The sequence below is a fragment of the Podarcis liolepis genome, assembly GCF_965112155.1.
Source record: "Podarcis liolepis genome assembly, chromosome: 12".
Classification (NCBI taxonomy): domain Eukaryota; kingdom Metazoa; phylum Chordata; class Lepidosauria; order Squamata; family Lacertidae; genus Podarcis; species Podarcis liolepis.
In genome coordinates, this window is record NC_139563.1 from 27,970,797 (window position 1) to 27,991,177 (window position 20,381).

General features: G+C 43.1%; 2 protein-coding genes across 5 annotated transcripts in view; both read left to right on the forward strand.

The window, feature by feature from the left end:
* Positions 1-6,986: 6,986 nt before the first annotated feature.
* Positions 6,987-11,143, forward strand: LOC310689756 (guanine nucleotide-binding protein G(I)/G(S)/G(O) subunit gamma-11). Of its 4 annotated transcripts, none has more exons than XM_083467727.1 (3): positions 6,987-7,493; positions 7,778-7,875; positions 10,744-11,143. In XM_083467727.1, exons 2-3 carry the CDS (start codon positions 7,780-7,782, stop codon positions 10,867-10,869), a joined length of 222 nt encoding a protein of 73 aa, XP_083323853.1. In that variant the 5' UTR covers positions 6,987-7,493; positions 7,778-7,779; the 3' UTR covers positions 10,870-11,143. The 4 variants fall into 4 exon arrangements, with proteins under 4 accessions (XP_083323853.1, XP_083323852.1, XP_083323851.1 ...); XM_083467726.1 differs by having other exon boundaries at positions 6,989-7,493; positions 7,774-7,875; XM_083467725.1 differs by lacking the exon at positions 6,987-7,493 and adding an exon at positions 7,496-7,630 and having other exon boundaries at positions 7,774-7,875.
* Positions 11,144-13,970: 2,827 nt separating this feature from the next.
* Positions 13,971-20,381, forward strand: part of LOC310689746 (putative acyl-CoA dehydrogenase 6) — a 47,206-nt gene continuing 40,795 nt past the window's right edge. Inside the window, exon 1 of the mRNA XM_083467696.1 lies at positions 13,971-14,297. Within this exon, the coding sequence (XP_083323822.1) occupies positions 14,109-14,297 (189 nt within the window). The 5' untranslated portion in view covers positions 13,971-14,108. The remainder of the gene's footprint in view (positions 14,298-20,381) is intronic.

Here is a 20,381-nt window from a genome sequence, read left to right on the forward strand (position 1 = left end):
CAACTTGTGGGTCGCATTCGTACAATAGGTTTCGTTCCAGCCACAGGAAAAGGGAGAGGCATCTGCACTGAACTTCTCTCCATCCAAGCAGGCAAGAAGCACCACACATTCTAGCCTAACAAAGGCGATCACGGGTTCACAGAGCATTAGTAAGGGAGAGGCCTGAAGGGGAACATTTGGCCTCCAGGCCTGGGGTTTCCCACCCCTGCTGTAACCATTGCACTGCATTGCCTAATCCTGTTGGTTCTCAAGTAGAGGGAGGTCTTTCACAGCACTGCCTAGTTGGACCTTCTAACTGAAGATGGTGATAGGCATAGCATGTCTCCAGCATTTCAGACATCGTGTCCCACATATTTTTAACTGGAGATGCCAAGCATTGACTCTACTGCTCATTTCCGTGTTACTTGCTTCCAGAGAAAAACCCATTTCCAAATAACACAAAAATGAGCACTAACCTCGCACGATATTCCACAATATTTCTGGAAGTGGCTTTTACTGTTCAGGGAAGTTTTTAATGTGTGACATTTTAATGTATTTTTAATCTTAGTTGGAAGCCGCCCAGAGTGGGCGCGGTACAAATAAAAAATTATTATTATTATTATTATTATTATTATTATTATTATTAGTCATGTGGAAGCTCAGACATCATGCAGAAATTAAGAGCTTTACTGAGACCAGAGGAAATGCTTATACATATATTAGGAATAGGAAACAAACTATTTGATCTAACCCAGTACTGCCTACTCAGATTAGCAGGGATGTTGGAGAATTCAGATGAAATGAGATATGGTACTGGAAACGGCATCAGTTTGTGTGGCTGTCTGCAAGCAGCACTGGAAATTAGGCAAAAAAAATTAAAAACATGCAACTGGTATTCACAATTGTCATTTCCCTCCCCCCAGTCTGTAATTTGCTTTTGTTATTTTTTTCAGTATGCAAACAATATACTATTAATAGGATTCCCCCACCCCACCCATTGAAATGAACAGTGTGGAATCATAACAATATTGTAATCAATTATGTTATTAAATCTGAACAGCAAGCTGATTGATGTTGGTTTTGAGGAACCTGAACTGCAGTGGAACGGAAACAGTGCTGCATGTTTGATATGGAGCAGAATCCCTATAGGCAGGCAGAGAGGCATTTCCCCTCCTTTTAGCAGGAAATGCCAGGAACTGAATGTGGAGCCATTTCAAAGCACATTCTCTGTCCTGGAAGTATGTTCCTTCTTATGCTCTTTTGCTTACTACTCATCAGCATGTAGCAGAACACCCTGAGAGATGCAGCTGTGTTTTCAGAGGTGCTTAATCCTCTGAGTGCAAGAAAAGCGGTAAGTGAGCAACGTGGGGGAGATTAATCAGCATCTTTTTATGGCGCATTTCCAGTACAGTGTCCAATTCTGGCCAATTTCTTAAGATAGGCAATGGAAGCTAGACGGAGCATTCAGGTGGCCCAAATGATAGTGTCTTCCGCTCTTCCAGAAAATCTGGAATTGGTTATTGTTAGCTTTCCAAGAAGAATTTAAAACGGGCACTGCTGTATTCTATGAAAGGAAACAACTACTATTCCCCACCCACTGCTCCTCAACTTCAACTGAATTAATATGCCAGGCATCGATAATAATAGCATGGAGGGAGGAATATGGACAAAAATGGAATGAGCCACCAACAAGCCTTAATTATAAATTGTTTAATAGCCCCAAGGGCCTAATTTCAGCATGGGGGGCAGGTGGCAGGATGCAGTAAAGGGCGATAAAGTAGGTCTGAGTTGCTAACATTGATTTCCCCAAGATCTGGTGGTGGTCCAAGTTAGAATCAGGGAGCAGGAGATTATCTCATCTTCCAAGCTAGTGAGGACAGATCCTCTATAGGAGGAATCTCTGCCCCATTCTATCTATCCTTTTCACCAAGACCTTTATTTTAGTCCTTCCTTCCTTGCATCTTGGTTATGTTGTTGTTGTTTGGTCGTTTAGTCGTGTCCGACTCTTCGTGACTGCATGGACCAGAGAACGCCAGGCACTCCTGTCTTCCACTGCCTCCCGCAGTTTGGTCAGACTCATGTTTGTAGCTTTGAGAACACTGTCCAACCATCTCGTCCTCTGTCGTCCCCTTCTCCTTGTGCCCTCCATCTTTCCCAACACCAGGGTCTTTTCCAGGGAGTCTTCTCTTCTCATGAGGTGGCCAAAGTATTGGAGCCTCAGCTTCAGGATCTGTCTTGGTTATGCTGACAATCAAATGCCTTCAAGATCTTATTTTCATCTTACCTTAAGATCACCTCTTCTTTCTCTTCATTGTCATACAACAGCTTTGCATGACCTGGTGCCTTCCACATGTTTTGGACTACAACTCCCATCAGCCCTAGCCAGCTTGGCCAACAATCAGGGAAGGTGGGAGTCACAGTCCCCCAACATCTGGAGGGCACCAGGTTAGGAAAGGTTCTCCGCTCTGTATTTTTATAAACAGAGTCTTCAAGCTTCTCATTATTTTGCTTCTCATTCCCCCCATTACACCCCAATTTTGCCCTCTATGTTTTGTGGCTTTGATCCAGAATCCATTTGATCCATTACTGCTTGTTTCACTTCCCTGCTTTGTTGGTTAGTTTTAGATTGTGGCTCTACAGGCGAAGACTGATGTTTTAAAAAACTGTTGCCAAGAACCTGTGCCTAGTAATGCTAGGAAACTTATTATAATAGAAGCAAGAAAGTATTTCTCTTTGTCCCCATTGCAGAGGAAGGTCTTGCTAGGGGGTGAAGAAATCTAGGACATGTGTGGAAAACCCAAATCTCCTTAGCAAATCATTTTAGATTGAGTTAACTTAGCTGGAATTTATTAATAATGGTTACTGTGGATAATAATAATAATAATAATAATAATAATAATAATAATAATAATAATATTTTTTTAATTTATACCCCGCCCTCCCCAGGCATAGCTGGGCTCAGGGTGGCTAACACCAGTAAAATTACAATTAAAAAAAATAAATTAAAAACAAACCAATTTAAAATACAGGTTAAAATATAATTTAAAATGCAGCCTCATTTTAATAGTAGCCTATATGGGAAGGATATTCCTTCATATTCTGCTTGTGGGCTTTTTGGAGTTTCTACTTGGTCATTTTGGGAAACAGGACATGCTGGAACTTTGTTCATATCCAGCATGGTTCCTACGTTTGTCTTTATGTATGTACAAATGGGACTGTAACAATGTGTTGCAGTATGCTCCTTCTTAGGGTGCCAGCCAGCCAGCCATTCTGTCATGCAGGATACTTAAGGGGCTCAAGCAGGAATCTCTCATCTCCTCCCACATAATACTTCAAAATCTGTAGCTACTAAGTATGGTCAGTGCTCATTGGGCTGGTTTTTTGTGGGGAGAGGAAGGGGGATCTCCATGGGTTAACTCACCCCATAATTCTACCCAGTGCTTTTTTCTGGGGGGACGCAGGGGTACGCATACCCCTAAACATTTTGTGAATCTTTGTACTTTTGTCCATTTACTGTATTTATTTCCCCTGATCTGAACTATAAAATGGTGATTTTCTTGAGTCAAAATGAGAGTACCCCTAAACATTTTTTTTAGGGAAAAAAGCACTCATTCTACCAATGTGGATGTTTCTCCAAGCATGATACCACCCCCTTTTTTAATATATGTGTTTGTTTTTGAGAATAAAGGTGTAAAAAGATGTACAATCAAAAGAAAATAAAAAAAACCTGTAACTGTGACAAAAGTTGTTTACGTAATCCTCACCTTCAATATTAAGAAATAAATATGGAGTGTTGAGTCTAACCACTCTTAAGGTGCTTCCAGATGACCTGTTTATGGAGTATTAATCCTGATTTGTTTACAGGGAGATATCGTGTCAAAGTAACTGTTCTCCCACACTTTCCGGTATGTTTTCCCATTTGCTTTCCTTATCAGTAAAAGCCCAATCTTTTCAGAGAGAGGCAGGTTTGTTGTGCAAGAGCTCCCAATCAACTATAATGGTGCAACCTGAATTTGCTGCTATGTGATGGAATCACACCCGAAAATAGTGACAGTCCAAAGCACACTTCTCATTGGTCCTATTTTGGTTCAGTTTCTATCAGCATTTGCCACCTGAGTTTGCTGCTCAAAGGAGTGGTACATACGTACATTTCACTGTCCCTTTGAAAGCTTATTACAGGCATAGGCAAACTCGGCCCTCCAGATGTTTTGGGACTATAACTCCCATCATTCCTGACCACTGGTCCTGTTAACTAGGAATGACGGGAGTTGTAGTCCCAAAACATCTGGAGGGCCGAGTTTGCCTATGCCTGGCTTAGCAGAACTTATGGAGCTCCCATTATTCTTCCAAGTTCAAATCCCCTTCGGCAGTTATGGTATACAATTTAGAACTGCACCATTTAATAGATTAGAAGGCACTGTGGCTGCCTAGAATATTTTCTTATCATTTGTTGTATACTATTACAGGGGTATTCAAAAGACACCCAATCAGGACAAAAGCTCTTAAGGATCCATAGATGTACACTGGAAAAAGATTATATTCCAAACATTACAATTTATTGTAAAACAATGAATAAAAATGGATAAGCACATAAAGATTGAATATTCCATATTTAACAACAACATTCCACTGCTCTCTTATAGCATTTTCTTTTTCAGATATTTACTGAAGATCAGTACTATTTTGAGGCATTTGTAAAATTTACAACTAACCTGCTAGGTCCGTTTGGGTATTGCCACAGGAGTTATCCAGCATAGTGAAACTACATTGTAAACTAGAGTACAAATCTATGTGCTTTACCACTCAAAATGCAAAAAAAGGGGGGGAGGGACCCCTTAGTTTAATCCACCCCATAATTCTGCAAATGTTGATGTATCCCCAAGCATGTGACACCACCCTCTTTTTAATATGTGTGTGTGTGTTTCCATTTTTAATATAAATTTTATTAGAGTTTATAGAGAAAAATACAAAACCTAATATCAAATATCTTTTTTATCCAACATTAGTCTAAGTATGAGAAAACCACCAAAAAAAAAGCAAAATATAATTAGATAAGTAGATAGGTAAAGGTAAAGGAACCGCTGACCATTAGGTCCAGTCGTGGCCGACTTTGGGGTTGCGGCGCTCATTTCGCTTTATTGGCCAAGGGAGCCGGCGCACAGCTTCTGGGTCATGTGGCCAGCATGACTAAGCCGCTTCTGGCGAACCAGAGCAGTGCACGGAAATGCCGTTTACCTTCCCGCTGGAGCGGTACTTATTTATCTACTTGCACTTCGTGCTTTCGAACTGCTAGGTTGGCAGGAGCAGGGATCGAGCAATGGGAGCTCAGCTCACCCTGTCGCGGGGATTCGAACCGCAGACCTTCTGATCAGCAAGTCTTAGGCTCTGTGGTTTAACCACAGCGCCACCTACATCCCAGATAAGTAGATACAAAAAAAAGCTTAAAATAGAAAATAGAAAAAATAAAGTTCAAAAACTAAAAAACTTCCAATTCTTCATCTGTCTGCTATATATAAACAACATTCACCTCATCCACTCCAATATAACACCCAACCAAACCACTTTCTATAAACAAACTTCAATCCCCAAATCCAAGTGCCATTATTTCAATTTCTTTCTCACACAAAATGTCTATGAGAGGTTTTCAATCTTTGGTAAATGTTAACAACTTAAACCTGTACATTTTGCCATCTCAGCTAAGTCCATTAATTTTACCAGTGCTGGTAATGATGAATCTTTCCATCTTTGCGTATGTAATAGTCTCGCCACTGTAATCATATACTGCAACAAAGTTCCATCGAACTTTTCTAATTGTATATCCATAAGTCCAAGCAGGAAAAGTTCTGGTTTCAGTTGAAAGTTAATCTTCAAAATTCTCCATATCAGTGTATGTATTCTTATCCTCTTTTGGGGGGACTTATTTACATGTCCACCATGCATGATAAAATATCCCTTGATGGGCCAGTAGTCCAACTTCACAGGTTCATATAAAACGGGCACTATGAGTGAATAGCACTTACTGTGCTGTCTTCTCTTTGGTGATCACTCATAGTTGAGTAAGATTGTCTTCCATGAACACAGTTTTAACAGTGAGTCCGTAAGTGACTGTGGAGACCAATTCTGGATCTACACGTCCTTCCACAGTGGGAACATGTTTCTGGGTGGGAGTTGATCACGGTGAGGGTTTGCCAAGCATGCCTTCCTCTTAACACATTACTCCCCTTCGTCCTGAGTTCGAGCGTCTTCAAAGTCCACGACACCTTTGGTTAAAGGCTGTTCTCCAACTGGAGCGCTTGTAGGCCAGTGTTGCCCAGTTGTCAGTGTTTGCACCACTTTTCTTTTTAGATTTGCCTTGAGTGAGTCTTTTAACCTCTTTTGTTGACCACCAGCATCACAGCAATATCAATACTGTGCTTCAAAAGAAGTTTGTGAGCTTTTGAAACATATTAATATGCAATGCTGGTGATCACCATAATATATATGAACAGCAGAAAATAAGTCATTAAAAAAAAAGAGAGACTTTAGGCCCGGGGAGAGGAGCTTGTGGCGCTCCAAAGGTTAATGGACTCCAGCTCCCATCAAACCCAGCTTGTTGATGTTCTTATAGTCAATTGCTTCAAGATGCCTCACAAGAAGGGAATGAAATAAAGAATACCCAGAAGTACATTACACCCCACTGCATATAGGCATGCACAGCCAAAATAGGTTTGCAGCCTAATATATGTAAATAAACAAGCTGTTGCTAGGGTGTTCCCCTGCTTCCCTTGGGGTGGGGAGAAGGACAACTCTAATAGTGTTTCCCCCCTCTATAGGTTTGCCTTTTCTATTTTCCCATGCTGCTTTCCAAGCCACCCTATTGTTTCGGGCAGGCAGAAAGGGCCAGACATTTCCTTAGCAAACCTGTTTCCTCTGGAGAACTCAGCATGGCTGGTGTTTTCCATTGTAGAGAAAGCCGAAGCACACATCCTGTCTCTCAGAGTTTCCCTCCTCCCATCCTCCTCTCCGTCCCGTCCCCCCCCAGCTCCGCAGTCTCTCTTCATGCACACTTGAGAGCTTACAGCCTCCAGGTGTGTTAATAATCCCATATAAAAAAATTATCCAAGGGGATTTCTCTGTGAAATTCCCTGACCTCCATTCTTCTCCTCTCCTGGGACCCGAGAGTCTTTCTAGGTAGCGAGAGAGCTGGGGTTTCCCCCCTTCTCTGCCTTGTGTGATGTTAGGGAAATGTTAGGGAAATTTGGGGATGGCCTGGAGACAGAGGAGCGAAGGATGGTTTTCCATGTATGTGTAATGCTTCTTTTTGGTTTGAAGCAGTGAAAACTAGAGAGAGAGAGAGAGAGCGCCACAGAGAGAGGTCAAACTGTGCAGTTTAATCAGATTAGGACGGATTCTGCTGATGAATTAAAATCCTGAAAGTAGTTACTAGGAGCTCAAAGAGCCTGGCAAGAAAGTTGGCTGAACAGGAAGTTGCCACCGCTGCTACAGAGAAACCGGGACAAACTCACAAAGAGGAGGTAAGGATTTTCTGGGGAGAAAAGGAGAGGGCAGAGACATAATTAGGTAACTTTAGACGCCGGACTTAATGATCTTGTGCCCCTGCTTTTTAGTTCACTCATTCCTGCTGTGTTTCAGGGCCCTCCTGCTCCTTTTGGTGAGTGGGGCCATGGACCTCTGCCCTAAAGTCCAACCCCCCCATGGCACCACCGGGGTGGGGAAGGGCGTCTTATGCACTCAGCTGCACCTCTCAACCTCATTTAACTCTCCTTCTCCCTCTGCCTCTCTCCCTGCTTTAAGCCAGCGATGCCAGCGATCAATATAGAGGATCTGAGCGAGAAGGATAAACTGAAAATGCAAGTGGAACAGCTCCGGAAAGAAGTCAAGCTGGAACGGCAGCCGGTGAGTGCTGCGTGGTTTCTTTTTTTATTATATCTGGGGAGCCTGGCTGTTGGTTGGAGCAGCTCCTGTTTTCAGTGGCAGGCGGATCAAAGCCTGTTTGTTTGGAAGAGGCCTTCTGTGCATGTCTGCAGCTCGCTGGTTACAAAGCAGTTTGGCAATTTGACTGCCTAGGATCATTAAAGGGGCCTCGAAAGGAGGCCCAAATTGAAGGGAGGGGTGTGTGAAAGGGAGGAAGGGATGACTGATTTTTCTAGACTCGGGTGAAATCAAAACCAAACAAAACACAACCATCTCTCCCCGATACATAAGGGACACAGGTAGGGATAAATGATCTGAATTGTATTCCGTTGTGGGGAAAGACTACTCTGGCCAGATTGCGCTCAAAAGGTACACATGTGAAATCCATATGAGCATGGGAAGCTGCCTTATACAGAGTCAGACCAATGGATTATTTAGATCTGATATTTCTGCATTGCAGGGGTTTGGATTAGATAAGCCTTCCAGCTCTATAATTCCATGATTTTATACGACTGGCAGAAGCTACCCAGGGTTTCAGACTAGTTGGCCCTAACAGGATATGCCAGGGATCCCTAGCAATTATTGCCAGGCAAGGGCGTGTGATCGAACCAAGTCATTAACAATGTGATTGACTAACAGCAGTCTTGGGGGGGCGGGGCGGAGAAATACAATACAGTTCACATGTGCAGGTGACCCCTACCTAATCCACACTTTACAAAACAGTAAGAGAACTGGAACAAACCATCCCTCAAAAGGTGCAGTTTGCTGAATTTTGCAATGCATCTCTCGCCTGAGGTAGCTTCCTCATTTTGCCTAATGAGAGGGCCGTCTCTCCAGACTACACACAGGGGACTAGCATGTGAGGTAGAAAGCTAGTCTAGAACCTGTCCTATCGTGCATTGCATGGGGTTAGGCTAGATGACTCTTGGAGTCCCTTTCAACTCAACAATTCTAATTATTCAGCCAAGTAACGTATACAAAAATGCATGCATTGAGGTAAAGTGTGCATATAAATGCACATACTGTACGAGTGAAAATAACGTACAAAAATCCACTATATTAAGGGAAAGCACTCTGTAAAAACGTGCAGATTGCCTACAAACATGTGTATATTAGAAGCTGACACTAAAATGCTGATGAAGTTTCATGAGCACTTTTCTTAAGTCTAGATCAGAACTTCTTAGTACGGTACTTCTGCCTTTATTTCTGTTCTACACCATTCCTGATTTAATCTATCATATGTACAACTGTGAAATGAGTATAGGACTATCTGGATTTTCTGTCTCTTGGGTACAAAATGTCTTTGGCTGATTCTGCCTGGCCCGGCCCCCTCTTCCCAAAAACAACCACAATTTGGGAATCACTGACACACGAGGGAATGCCTATTGACATCAGCTGCAGAACTGATGACACAGCCTGAATTAGAGTGGAAGCTGCAATTACAAGGAAAGGGGAGAAGCGTGAAGAGGCTAATTATGGGGTAGGCAAGCAGAGGGCTAAATTTGGGGCTTTTTTACTGCTTTAGTACAAGACTTCAGGGAGCTGAGGTATGCAATATAGTAAGGAAGAAATGGCCAGATGACTAGGGAGGGGGGGGGGAAAAACAAATTGGGCATGAAGTGTTTCCATGATTATTTCCAGAAATCTGGACAGATTTGCCTCTCCTGGCAAATATTGTAGAGAAGTGGAGATACTCAAGAGAATTGCAAGAAACTACATTTTCATAAAGTTCATCCAGTGGCAGGGTAGGTAAGGTAAAGGTAAAGGTACCCCTGCCCGTACGGGCCAGTCTTGACAGACTCTAGGGTTGTGCGCTCATCTCACTCTAGAGGCCGGGAACCAGCGCTGTCCGCAGACACTTCCGGGTCACGTGGCCAGCGTGACGAAGCTGCTCCGGCGAACCGGCACCAGAGCAGCACACGGAAACGCCATTTACCTTCCTGCTATAAAGCGGTCCCTATTTATCTACTTGCACTTGTGTGCTTTCGAACTGCTAGGTGGGCAGGAGCTGGAACCGAATGATGGGAGCGCACCCCGCTGCGGGGATTCAAACTGCCGACCATGCGATCGGCAAGTCCTAGGCGCTGAGGTTTTACCCACAGCGCCACCCGCGTCCCGGCAGGGTAGGAGGTACTGTTATTTTTCACTAATATCTAGCCTTGGCCGAGTGGATGAGGGATGGGGAACCTGTGCCCTCCCAGAGGATATAATTTTCTTATTTTTATTTATAATATACTGAATTCATATCCTGCCCTTCCTCTCCAGGTGGGTGTGAGGTTGTTGTTTTTTTAACATAGCAAATATAAAACAAATTGATGGTACAGAATACAGGCAAACCTCATTTTGTGTGGGGGTTCCATCCTAGACCCCACATGCGTTGTCAGAGTTCGCATACGTCTGCTCCGCCCCTTTTTGTGGCATTTTGGAGCTACTTCTGGGTTTGGCACCATGCACATGTTATTTGGACACACCTAAACCAGGTGTTGCCTGTATTCCTACTACTCAACACGTTTTCACATGCAATGTATATTTTCATATGCAATATCATAATGTACACTTTAAACTGCTGTTATATTCATTTTGCTTCTTTATACACTTGCTTTTTCAAAAATCAGATTTAATGTATATGTCATGTTCTTAGTAAACTGCCTAGAGGTTTCACTTGCAGTTATACAAATTTTGTTAAATAACACAAGTTGCAGGAAAAAATATTTATACATAGCAACTTGCAAATTTTGTTTCTGGTGTTTATCATTAATCAATATGTGTTTGTGTATCAATGTGAAACTCTTTTCTTGCCTTCCAAAACGACCCCTGTATTTAGATTTCTTTCGCTCTCTCTTTTTGAAGGTTTCCAAATGTTCTGAAGAAATTAAAAATTACATTGAAGAAAGATCTGGAGAAGACCCTCTGGTTAAAGGCATTCCTGAAGACAGGAACCCTTTCAAAGAAAAAGGAGGATGTGTTATTGCTTAGAAGAAGATGGTTAAGCAATATTGAAAGTGGAATAAAAAGCATCCTAGCATAACTAGCCAGATTTAAGTTCCAGGAGTCCTTACAGAACAAATAGACAGTGATAATCTTTTTTTATTTTTAAAGAAAACAGAAAATGCCTGCTTATAATTTTATTCCATGAAGCAGATTCTTGCTTACTGTATCCCTAAATAAGTTTCTAGAGGCTGCTTCCTGTTCTTTTAATTTCCTGCACATGCTGATTTGAGTAATAAAAGAAATCTATTTGAACAATCAACTACAGTGTTATTTTGGTAAAGAGAATGCTAAGATGCACGGTGAAAGGCTTCTTTTTTTCTTTGCAGAAAATAGAACTGTAACCGTGAGAACACCATGATAGCACTGTTATAATAAAAATAGGAGTTCATTTACATCTGGTGAAGTACAGTGATTATGTGAGGGTTTTAGTTTTTTGGTCAGATGCAGTAGTGTGGTGGCAAATTCAGAAGTGCAGGGGCTTCTCGTGGAAGTCACAGCCATACCCCCCCCCCGGTCCCACCCTTCTAAGATTATACAACCTTTTAATGTTTTTATATTGTAAACTGCCCTGTGAACTTCACATGAAGGGCAGTATAGAAATTTAATAAACAGTAATAATAAAACAAGAACATTCTAAGATTATATTTACCCAATAATAATAATAATTAGGGATGCATTGCTATAATTAGTGCAGATCTCCACATGTTGCTTTCAACTAGATCCTATTTTCTATGCACATACATGGGCAAATGATTCGGATTGCTCCAATATCTTCTTTCAGAGTGACCTAAGTTGCATTTCCCTTGAAGTTCCATTGTATATAACAGAACCTGCACACTATTGCCTTGAAATTGAGGCACCTGGTTTCAGTGTTCCTAAACGCTTAAGCTTTGGAGCTACAGAACAGCAACTCCTCAACGTTCTTCCCATGCGCTTTCTCCAAAGTGACCCTAGGAGCCAGTCCTCAATGGCTGACTGACCACCTTTCACTCCGATTGGCTCCAATCAGCACAAAGGGTGAGAAGGCCTTTTCTCAGTGGCTAAAAAGCTTGCCTTCTATACTAACAAGAGTAGCTCTAGGACACAGGAGTCAGGGCCCCTGCTGTAGAAACTGCCGCAGGTCTTCAAGCCTCCACGACCCTGGACTGCTGCAAACAATGTACTTCAGATTAAATCGGCTTTATTCGTTTATTAAAAAACCCTTATCTACTGCTTTTTGTTTAGAAAAAAATATATTAAAGCAGTTCACAACAGGCGATCCAAAATCTGATTAAAAAAACCAAACCAACAAAAAGCAATTGAAATCTGGTAAACAAACTATACAATAGCACGGCTGCAATAACCACAGTAATCAAACCAGCAAAAACTGTTCTGAAGAGTTAGGAAATGCCAGGGTAGGAAATATCACACCATTACTGACTGCCTGATCTCCACTAGGAGTTCATTCTACATAGTGCAGGGCTGGGGAGCCTTTGGCCCTCTCTGTGTTGTTGGAACAGAGGAAGCTGCCTCCTACGAAGACACACCACTGGTCCATCTAGCTCAGTATTGTATACATTGACTGGTAGACACTCTCCAGGATTTCAAGCAGGAGTCTCTTCCAATCCTACCTGGGAGATGCCAGGGATTGAACCTGGGAGCTTCTGCTTACAAGGTAGCTGCTCTACCACTGAACCATGGCCCTTCCCTACAACTATCAGCCTCGGCAATTGGCCACGCTGGCTGCAGTTGATGGGAGATTAAGTTCCACAGCACCTGGAGGGCCAAAACTCCCCCACCCCTGACACAGTGGGTGCCACAGTGGAGAAGGCTCTTCCCAGGACCCCAAACACTCAAACCTCAGCTCAGGGCAGCATTCTTCTACCTTGGGAACCCAAATCTTTTTGAACCACAACTTCCATGATCTCCAGTCACCTCGCTCCCTGCGAGAAGCCAGCTGTGATGCTGTGTTGGGAAGGCAGGTCAGCAACCCTGTCCTGCCTATGCCACCCCACCAACTGCTACTGGAGCCATTTAAGGCAGTGGGGCTTTTACTGAACTTGAGTAGGCTTTACTTCTGAGTAAAACAGAAGGCTTGCGCTGTTAATAGGTTCAATGAGGTATGTGGAAGCTTTTTCCACCTGGAAGGCTGCATTTTCCTTGGTTATGCACTGCCTATCCACATGCAGACTCAATTCTCCCGACCACGATTGAAAATTTAGTTAATTTTAAAATTAACCAGAAATTAAACTGATTAACGGCAAAGTCCTACAGGATCATAGGAAACTCTTATATTGAACCAGATTACCAGTGCATCTAGCTCAGTATTGTCTACACAGACAGGCAGTGGATCTAGGATTTCAGACAGGGAGCCTTTGCTGGCCAGTAGCGACTGAAGGTGGGACCTTCCGCTTGCAAAGTAGGTTCTCTGCCATTGAGCCACAGTCCTTCCCAATAAGCCCCATCAAATTCAATGGAACATCCTCCCAGGTGAGTAAGAAATTGCAGCCTAAAGATGCAAAAGTATGGAATTGGAGATTTCTAAAGAAAATATGTACTTTTAATAGACTTCTACAAACTTGATATACTTACTGACAATCTTAGTGTACGTACTGTACTTATAAAAAACGGCAGCTAGCAAGCACAACACAGGGATTCCCTTTCTTATGCAGAAGGGAATACCTCTTCCAAGATGCCTCCAGGCCACATAAGAAACTGCTGAGACACACCATTGGTAGTCCATGTTGTTGTTGTTATTATTAATTGAATTTATATACCGTCCAATACCTGGAGGTCCCAGGGCGGTTCACAGAACAAAATCAAAATATAAAACCACAAAGTCTATAATCAAAATAAAAACAGCAACTCAGTATCACTCCCCCACCCCCAATGCCTGCATTACCAGACAAGGAAAACAGGCTTTTCTGCTTCAGAGATGCTGCTTGAGTCTGCTAAGCGACTCAAGCGCTTGTGAATAAGTAAATTATACTGTTTGCAGCTTTCGCTGTTGTTTATTTGCAGGGACCTGCAAAGGGAAGGCTCCACCTTAAGGGTGCGACGACGGTCCCTGGAGCTGACGCGGCTCCTGCTCAGGGACCGCCCGCGAAGCCTTTTCCCAAGCGACCCAAAGCGCGTTCGCAGCAGCGGAGGCGAAGGTCGGAGGGGCGTTTCGAGAGGCGGCCCAGCTTCGTTCCGTCCTTCTCCGCCGCAGGACCCGCGCATGCTCTTTAGCTGCCCTGTCGAACATGGCTTTGCGCTGGGCTTCTGCGCTAAGGCGCAAAGAGGCAGCTAAGTCGCTGCTCCTTTTGCGCGGGGCGCAAGGAAGCTCTCCTCGCAGCCGGAGCAGCAGCGCTGCCGCCGTGGCCGGGTCCCCCTCCGGAGACCACCTAATATACACGCAGGAGCATTTCGCCTTGAGGGAGTCTCTGAGAAAGGTAGGCTGGGGCGCCTCGGCCTCACCGCCCGCCTCGCCTCTGGTTGTTTTTTGTGTGCAGTGAATTGGGCGCTGGAATCCGCAGCCGCGGTGCCTTTTGAATTCAAGGCCGCATCCAGACCGCGCATTGAAAACAACACGGTACCGCTTTAAACCAGTCACGGCTTCCCCACCCACCCAAAGAATTCTGGGAGATGTAGTTTGTGAAGGGTCCCGAGAGTTCTTAGGTGACCCCCTGTTCTCAGAGAGCTACAATTCCCAGAGTGGTTTAACAGGCATTCTCTCTTCCTGGGGAACCCTGGGTGTTGTAGTTCTGGGATAGGATCAGGGGACTCCTAGTAATGCTCCACTAACAGACTACATTTCCCAGGATACCTTGGGGGGCTACATGACTGATCATGGTTCTTTCTATAGTGCAGATGTGGTTTTACTGTCACCGGCTGCAGACTCCCATTTGGTGCCATGAAGGCAATGGGGCTTTTCCCCTGTCCTGGCAGCCTCCACTCTTAGCTTTCATCAGGCCCAGCCAGCATGGTCAAGAACCAGGGATGATGGGAATTGTAGTCCAGCAACTTCTGGAAGTCCCCACACTGGCTAGAACAATCTCCATAGCGCAGGATAGTAGCATAACAGGCTATCAACACCTAGGGAAATTGCACTGGTGTTTGGTTGAGTTTTTAAGTTGGGCTTTGAGTTCTGAAAAAGAAAAAGAAAGTCCTGAAGCTGAACAGGGATAACATGAGGTAGCGATGCTTTGTGCCACGCAGACACCCTTTGAAAAGCAAGCAAACTGTGGACTTAGGCGTGGAAGCAGCCGGGCTCTGGTGTAGGTTCCAGAGCTATGAGACAAAGGGTCAATAGCTGAGGTAACTGAAAATGCAATGCTGGAGAAATAGGTTCCTACTGCCAGCATTCTGAGTAGCTGCTCCAGTACTGGCATAATTTGTAGATGGGATTAGAAACAATTGGGATAATAGTTGTGGCTCAAAGGAGAAACTGCACCACCCTGATTACTGAGCCCAGGGCGTGCTTTGGGAGTTGGTTTCATTAAAATCTACAAGAACATTACATTATTTCATCAAATAGTATTAACTAATATGTCAAGCATTTGCAGTTATTAATTTTTTTGTTTCCTAATACTTTCAAAAGGTTGGGGAATAGTATTTTAACTCAGTAATGTGTTCCTGTGTGACTGGATGTACACTGCAGTATTTTTAGCATTGTAAGGCTGCGATCCTATACTAACTTTGGGAGGAAGTTCCCTTGAAGTCATTGGGACTTAACTTCTGAGTTGATATGTATAGGATTGGTTTGTAAGGGGGCAGCCACAAGTCTACTATCTTTCTGCCTAAGCGCTAGTGTTGCTTGTTTAAAAGGTGAGGGAGGTAAGACTTATGGACTGAGGATCTTTGCTTATGATTAAACATTCTGGTGCTCTAGTTATTCTGAGTAGGAACTGTAGGTATCCTGCCTGGGAACACTGGATTACACCAACACATGCATTACTGCTGCCTGGGAACATGCAAATATTGCTGATGCTTATCTGGGTATGATGGAATCTTGGTCTCTTTTGCCGAGTGGAAAAACTAGGTTTACAGGAATAGTTCTGTTTCATGTTGTCTTTCCTCTGGTATACTGTACTTTTGACCAGTGCACGAGCCAGGGTAATCATTTAGCTTCCTTCACTTCTTGCAAGCCTTTCAGCAAGCATGCAAGACTAGAGATTTCTCAGGCTATCTAGGGCAGCAGATCTCAGACTTCTTCTGCAGCTATTGAGGTGCAAGAGGGAGGTTTTGGCATGCGCCAGAAAACTTGGCTATGGCTTGTGGTTAGGGAGCTTAAGCACAAGCCCAAGTTTGGACAGCATGCTGAGCCAAACCTGGGCTTAGCTCAGTGCAATGCAGAAGTTAAAAAAGAAGAAGAAAACAAACAGACCAGGTAGGAGCAGAGCAGCTTTGAACTTCTCTTTGGGAACCTGCGTAGTCCCAGTGAGCCATGGTTTGGCTTATCATGATATGTGAAACAGGCCACTGTACCATTTTCTGACTAAACCACAATACTTCGGACTCTCTATGGAGGGAAAGAAACTCTTAATTGTGCCAGAGGCAGGTCACAGAACACATGTCTGAACTCTGAATAAACCTTTCTGCTTCAATAATACTTCGGCCACAATAAATACTTTTTTTGGCTTGCCTCTTAGAACCTTCCTGTGGACATTAGTGAAACACAAGGGATGTTTATTACTACTATTGGCCGAAACCATTGTCCTCTTGTCTTATCTTCCCTGCCCTTGCAAACAGAGAGAAGGTGCTCTGCAATCTTGTTTTGATTGTGCTTCTCTGCTAAATGAAAGAATCAAAAAGTATTTTAGATTCCAAAAGAAGAAGAAAGGGGAGATGATATGCTAGCATAATTATCTTTGAGAAGCCACAGTCAACAATATTAATCTTTGAGAAGGTCAGTGATGTTTAAAACACTGGTGTGTCCAATTAGAGCATGTATTCTGGTTAAGCGACGGAATCCAGTATTTGAGCTTCCCCTAGAAAGAGATAAAGCAAGACTGGACATGGTAGGAGTTGCTTTAGTTCACTTTGTTTCTGGTGATTCCATAAATGTGTGACATGATTCACATAGATGGGATTGAGCTAAAAATGGCTGGGGAAGGAATGATGTTGCTGCGTTTCCCCCCTTCCCGTCACCTCAATCTGTCAGCACAACAAAGGCACAATACATGCAAGTACATTTTACGTCCTTAGACCCAATCACACTGTGGTATTTGAAGGAATTGCTGTGACATGTTTGACGATAGCAGGCTCATAAGCCTGTGAAGAATTGACTGTGGCATGAGAAAGGGCCTTTTTGATGGGTGGTGGGACTGAGGGGATGGAACCCTCTGGCCTGGGAGGCTTAAAAAGACACCACATTTATACCCTGCCTTTCCTTGTAAGAGCAGCTCAAAGTGGCATACAAACTTCTCCCTCTCTTCACTTTATCCACTTTATCCTTGCAACAACCTTCTGAGGTAGGTTTGGCAAAGAGACAGTCATTTGGCCCAAGGTCACCTAGTGGGCTTCATGGCTGAGTGGGGATTTGAACTCTGTTCTCCCAGGTGCTAGTCCAGCACTCTAACCACTACTCCACACTGGCTTTTTTTACGTGCCCACATGATAGATGTACTGTCTTGCAATCAAGACTGTACTATCTTCTATTCCCGACTTGCTGTAGTACTTCAACAGATTATTCAGCTGCATCATGATGATTATCTGATTGTGTTTCATTATATATTGTTTTTACATTTTGCTAGCTCTTTCATACAAATGGAAAGCAGCATATAACTTTTAATATAAATAAATAGTTTTATGGGGAAAGGCCCAAGGAACCTGTCCTGGAGAGTAAAAGTTATGAGAGAAAACCTAAGACCTCAGAGCAATTCCCAAAAAGTGGAGAGGTTTTATGGCAGGTGAAATCTGCAGACATTTGTGGTTATCCAAGGCACTCTCTGGGTCAGATTTACAACAGAGTACTCATTGTCTATATAGTATGGAAATGCTGTGTTTTTGAAGGGACTACCGGTAAACACAATGGCCCAACAGCCCTGTTGCTTTTTCCATTTAATAAATTAGGATTAGGACTGCACTTGCAGGTGATTCCCTCTAATTTATGTGTATGTTGGGCAACAGTGAGATATTTTTGTTTGTTTAGTCATTTAGTCGTTTCCGACTCTTCATGACCCCATGGACCAGAGCAGCCAGGCACTCCTGTCCTCCACTGCCTCCCGCAGTTTGGTCAAACTCATGCTGGTAGCTTTGAGAACACTGTCCAACCATATCATCCTCTGTCGTCCCCTTCTCCTTGTGCCCTCCATCTTTCCCAACACCAGGGTCTTTTCCAGGGAGTCTTCTCTTCTCATGAGGTGGCCAAAGTATTGGAGCCTCAGCTTCAGGATCTAATATGCAGCACCTGCATATTTAGGTGGAAATCCTATGCCCACTTAACCTGGAAGTAAGCCCTGTTGAAGTTAATGGGACTTACTTCCATGTAAACATATGTAGGATTATACTGTTGGTTGACAAGGGAAAATAAAAAAGTTCCTTCCAGTAGCACCTTAAAGACCAACTAAGTTAGTTCTTGGTATGAGCTTTCGTGTGCATGCACACTTCTTCAGATACGTGTATGCACACGAAAGCTCATACCAAGAACTAACTTAGTTGGTCTTTAAGGTGCTACTGGAAGGAACTTTTTTATTTTGACTATGGCAGACCAACACGGCTACCTATCTGTAACTTGACAAGGGAAACTTAAAGGGTTTGGTTTCCATTGTTCTGAACGTGAATAGGGATGGTACTGTAAGCAGTTTTTAGTGCCTTCTATTAGAATTATTCCCAGACTTTATAATAAATGAAAACATGCTGTATTGTGAAGTGAATTCAAGAAATTACTTTTAAAAGATCCTTTTAAAGTGATTATCGTCTTGATTATTGGTATAAGTAGCAAAAATAGCTATCGTCTCGCAGTCATTGATCTTAATATTAGCTTTTAAAATTGCCCTGTTATCATTAAAGAACTATGTCTGGCTCTTTGCTCATTCTTTGCTCCTACTATCTTTCTCCTCATTAATTAAAGAGCAGTCTTCATGAATTATTTTGTCATGAGGCTATGAGGAAGTCTTTCCCTTGCTGTCTCCCGCTGGCATTATAGGCACTGTTAATATAATAACTCAAATGTGCTCTATTTATTAGGTCCCAAAATGTAATTAAGCACCATACTGGTCGTATTAATATATACAGGAGCTAAAGTGGATATCACAGTTATGGATAATACTTAAGGGATTAATTAATTAGGCTACATCTGCATCTTAGAGCTAAAGCACTCTTACTCTACTTTAACAGTCAAGGTTTCCCTCAAAGAATTCTGGGAAATGTAGCTTTTTAAGGGCGCTGAAAGTTGTTGAGCGATTTCTGTTCCTCTCACAGACATACAATTCCTAGAGATTTATGGGAAGGAGGATTGATTGTTAAACCACTCTGGAAAATAAATTCTGTCTACAGTTAGTAGTACCTAATTTTGGACAAGAGAGTGGACTTGTAAAAAAACAGTTGTTGCTTTTAATTTCCATTGCAACCTAAAAACTGACCTTTAATCAATAACTAAGGTCACCAGACTGTGTATTTTAAAATCTTTCTCAGATGATTTTAAAGCCTTGCACAGATGACCCCATGCTTGGCTTATGATCAAGGGAAGATTTCATTAAGGCCCATTAAGTAACTCCTGCCAACCCAGCAGTTCGAAAGCACGTCAAAGTGCAAGTAGATAAATACGTACCGCTCTGGCAGGAAGGTAAATGGTGTTTCCGTGTGCTGCTCTGGTTTGCCAGAAGCGGCTTAGTCATGCTGGCCACATGACCCAGAAAAACTGTCTGCAGACAAACGCCAGCTCCCTCGGCCAGTAAAGCGAGATGAGCACTGCAACCCCAGAGTCGTTCGCGACTAGACTTTACGGTCAGGGGTCCTTTACCTTTACCTTTTAAGTAACTTGTAACAGAGATGTAGGGCAATTGGTATAAAGGAAGCCGATCCAGTAGGCATGGTTCTCCCCCCCCCCCCCAGATTGAGAGCACCACCTTTGCCGCAGGAATTGTGTATAATTCTGTATTGTGGCAAATAACTAATCATGAACAACCACACGTTCTTGTGCACGCATGTGAATGAGCACAGAATTTCATTCAGGTGGGTTTGCTAATTTCTCTTCAATATTGGTTAATGCTCCAGGTTTGTAGAGGAGATCTTGAGGTGAAAGAGGGTGGAGCATCTTTTGCCTTCATGAAGCATAAGCCAAAGTTTGTGATCCAGCTTTCCTAGTACAGTTGTACCTTGGAAGTTGAATGGAATCCGAACATTTCCAAAATGTTCAAAAACCAAATCACAGCTTCTGATTGGCTGCAGGAAGCTCCTGTAGCCAATCAGAAACCACGGAAGCCCCGTCAGATGTTCAGCTTCCAAAAGAACAGTCACTTCTGGGTTTTGATTGGGAGCCAAAATGTTTGAGAACTAGGCTGTTCAACTTCCAAGGTACGGCCGTATTAGAA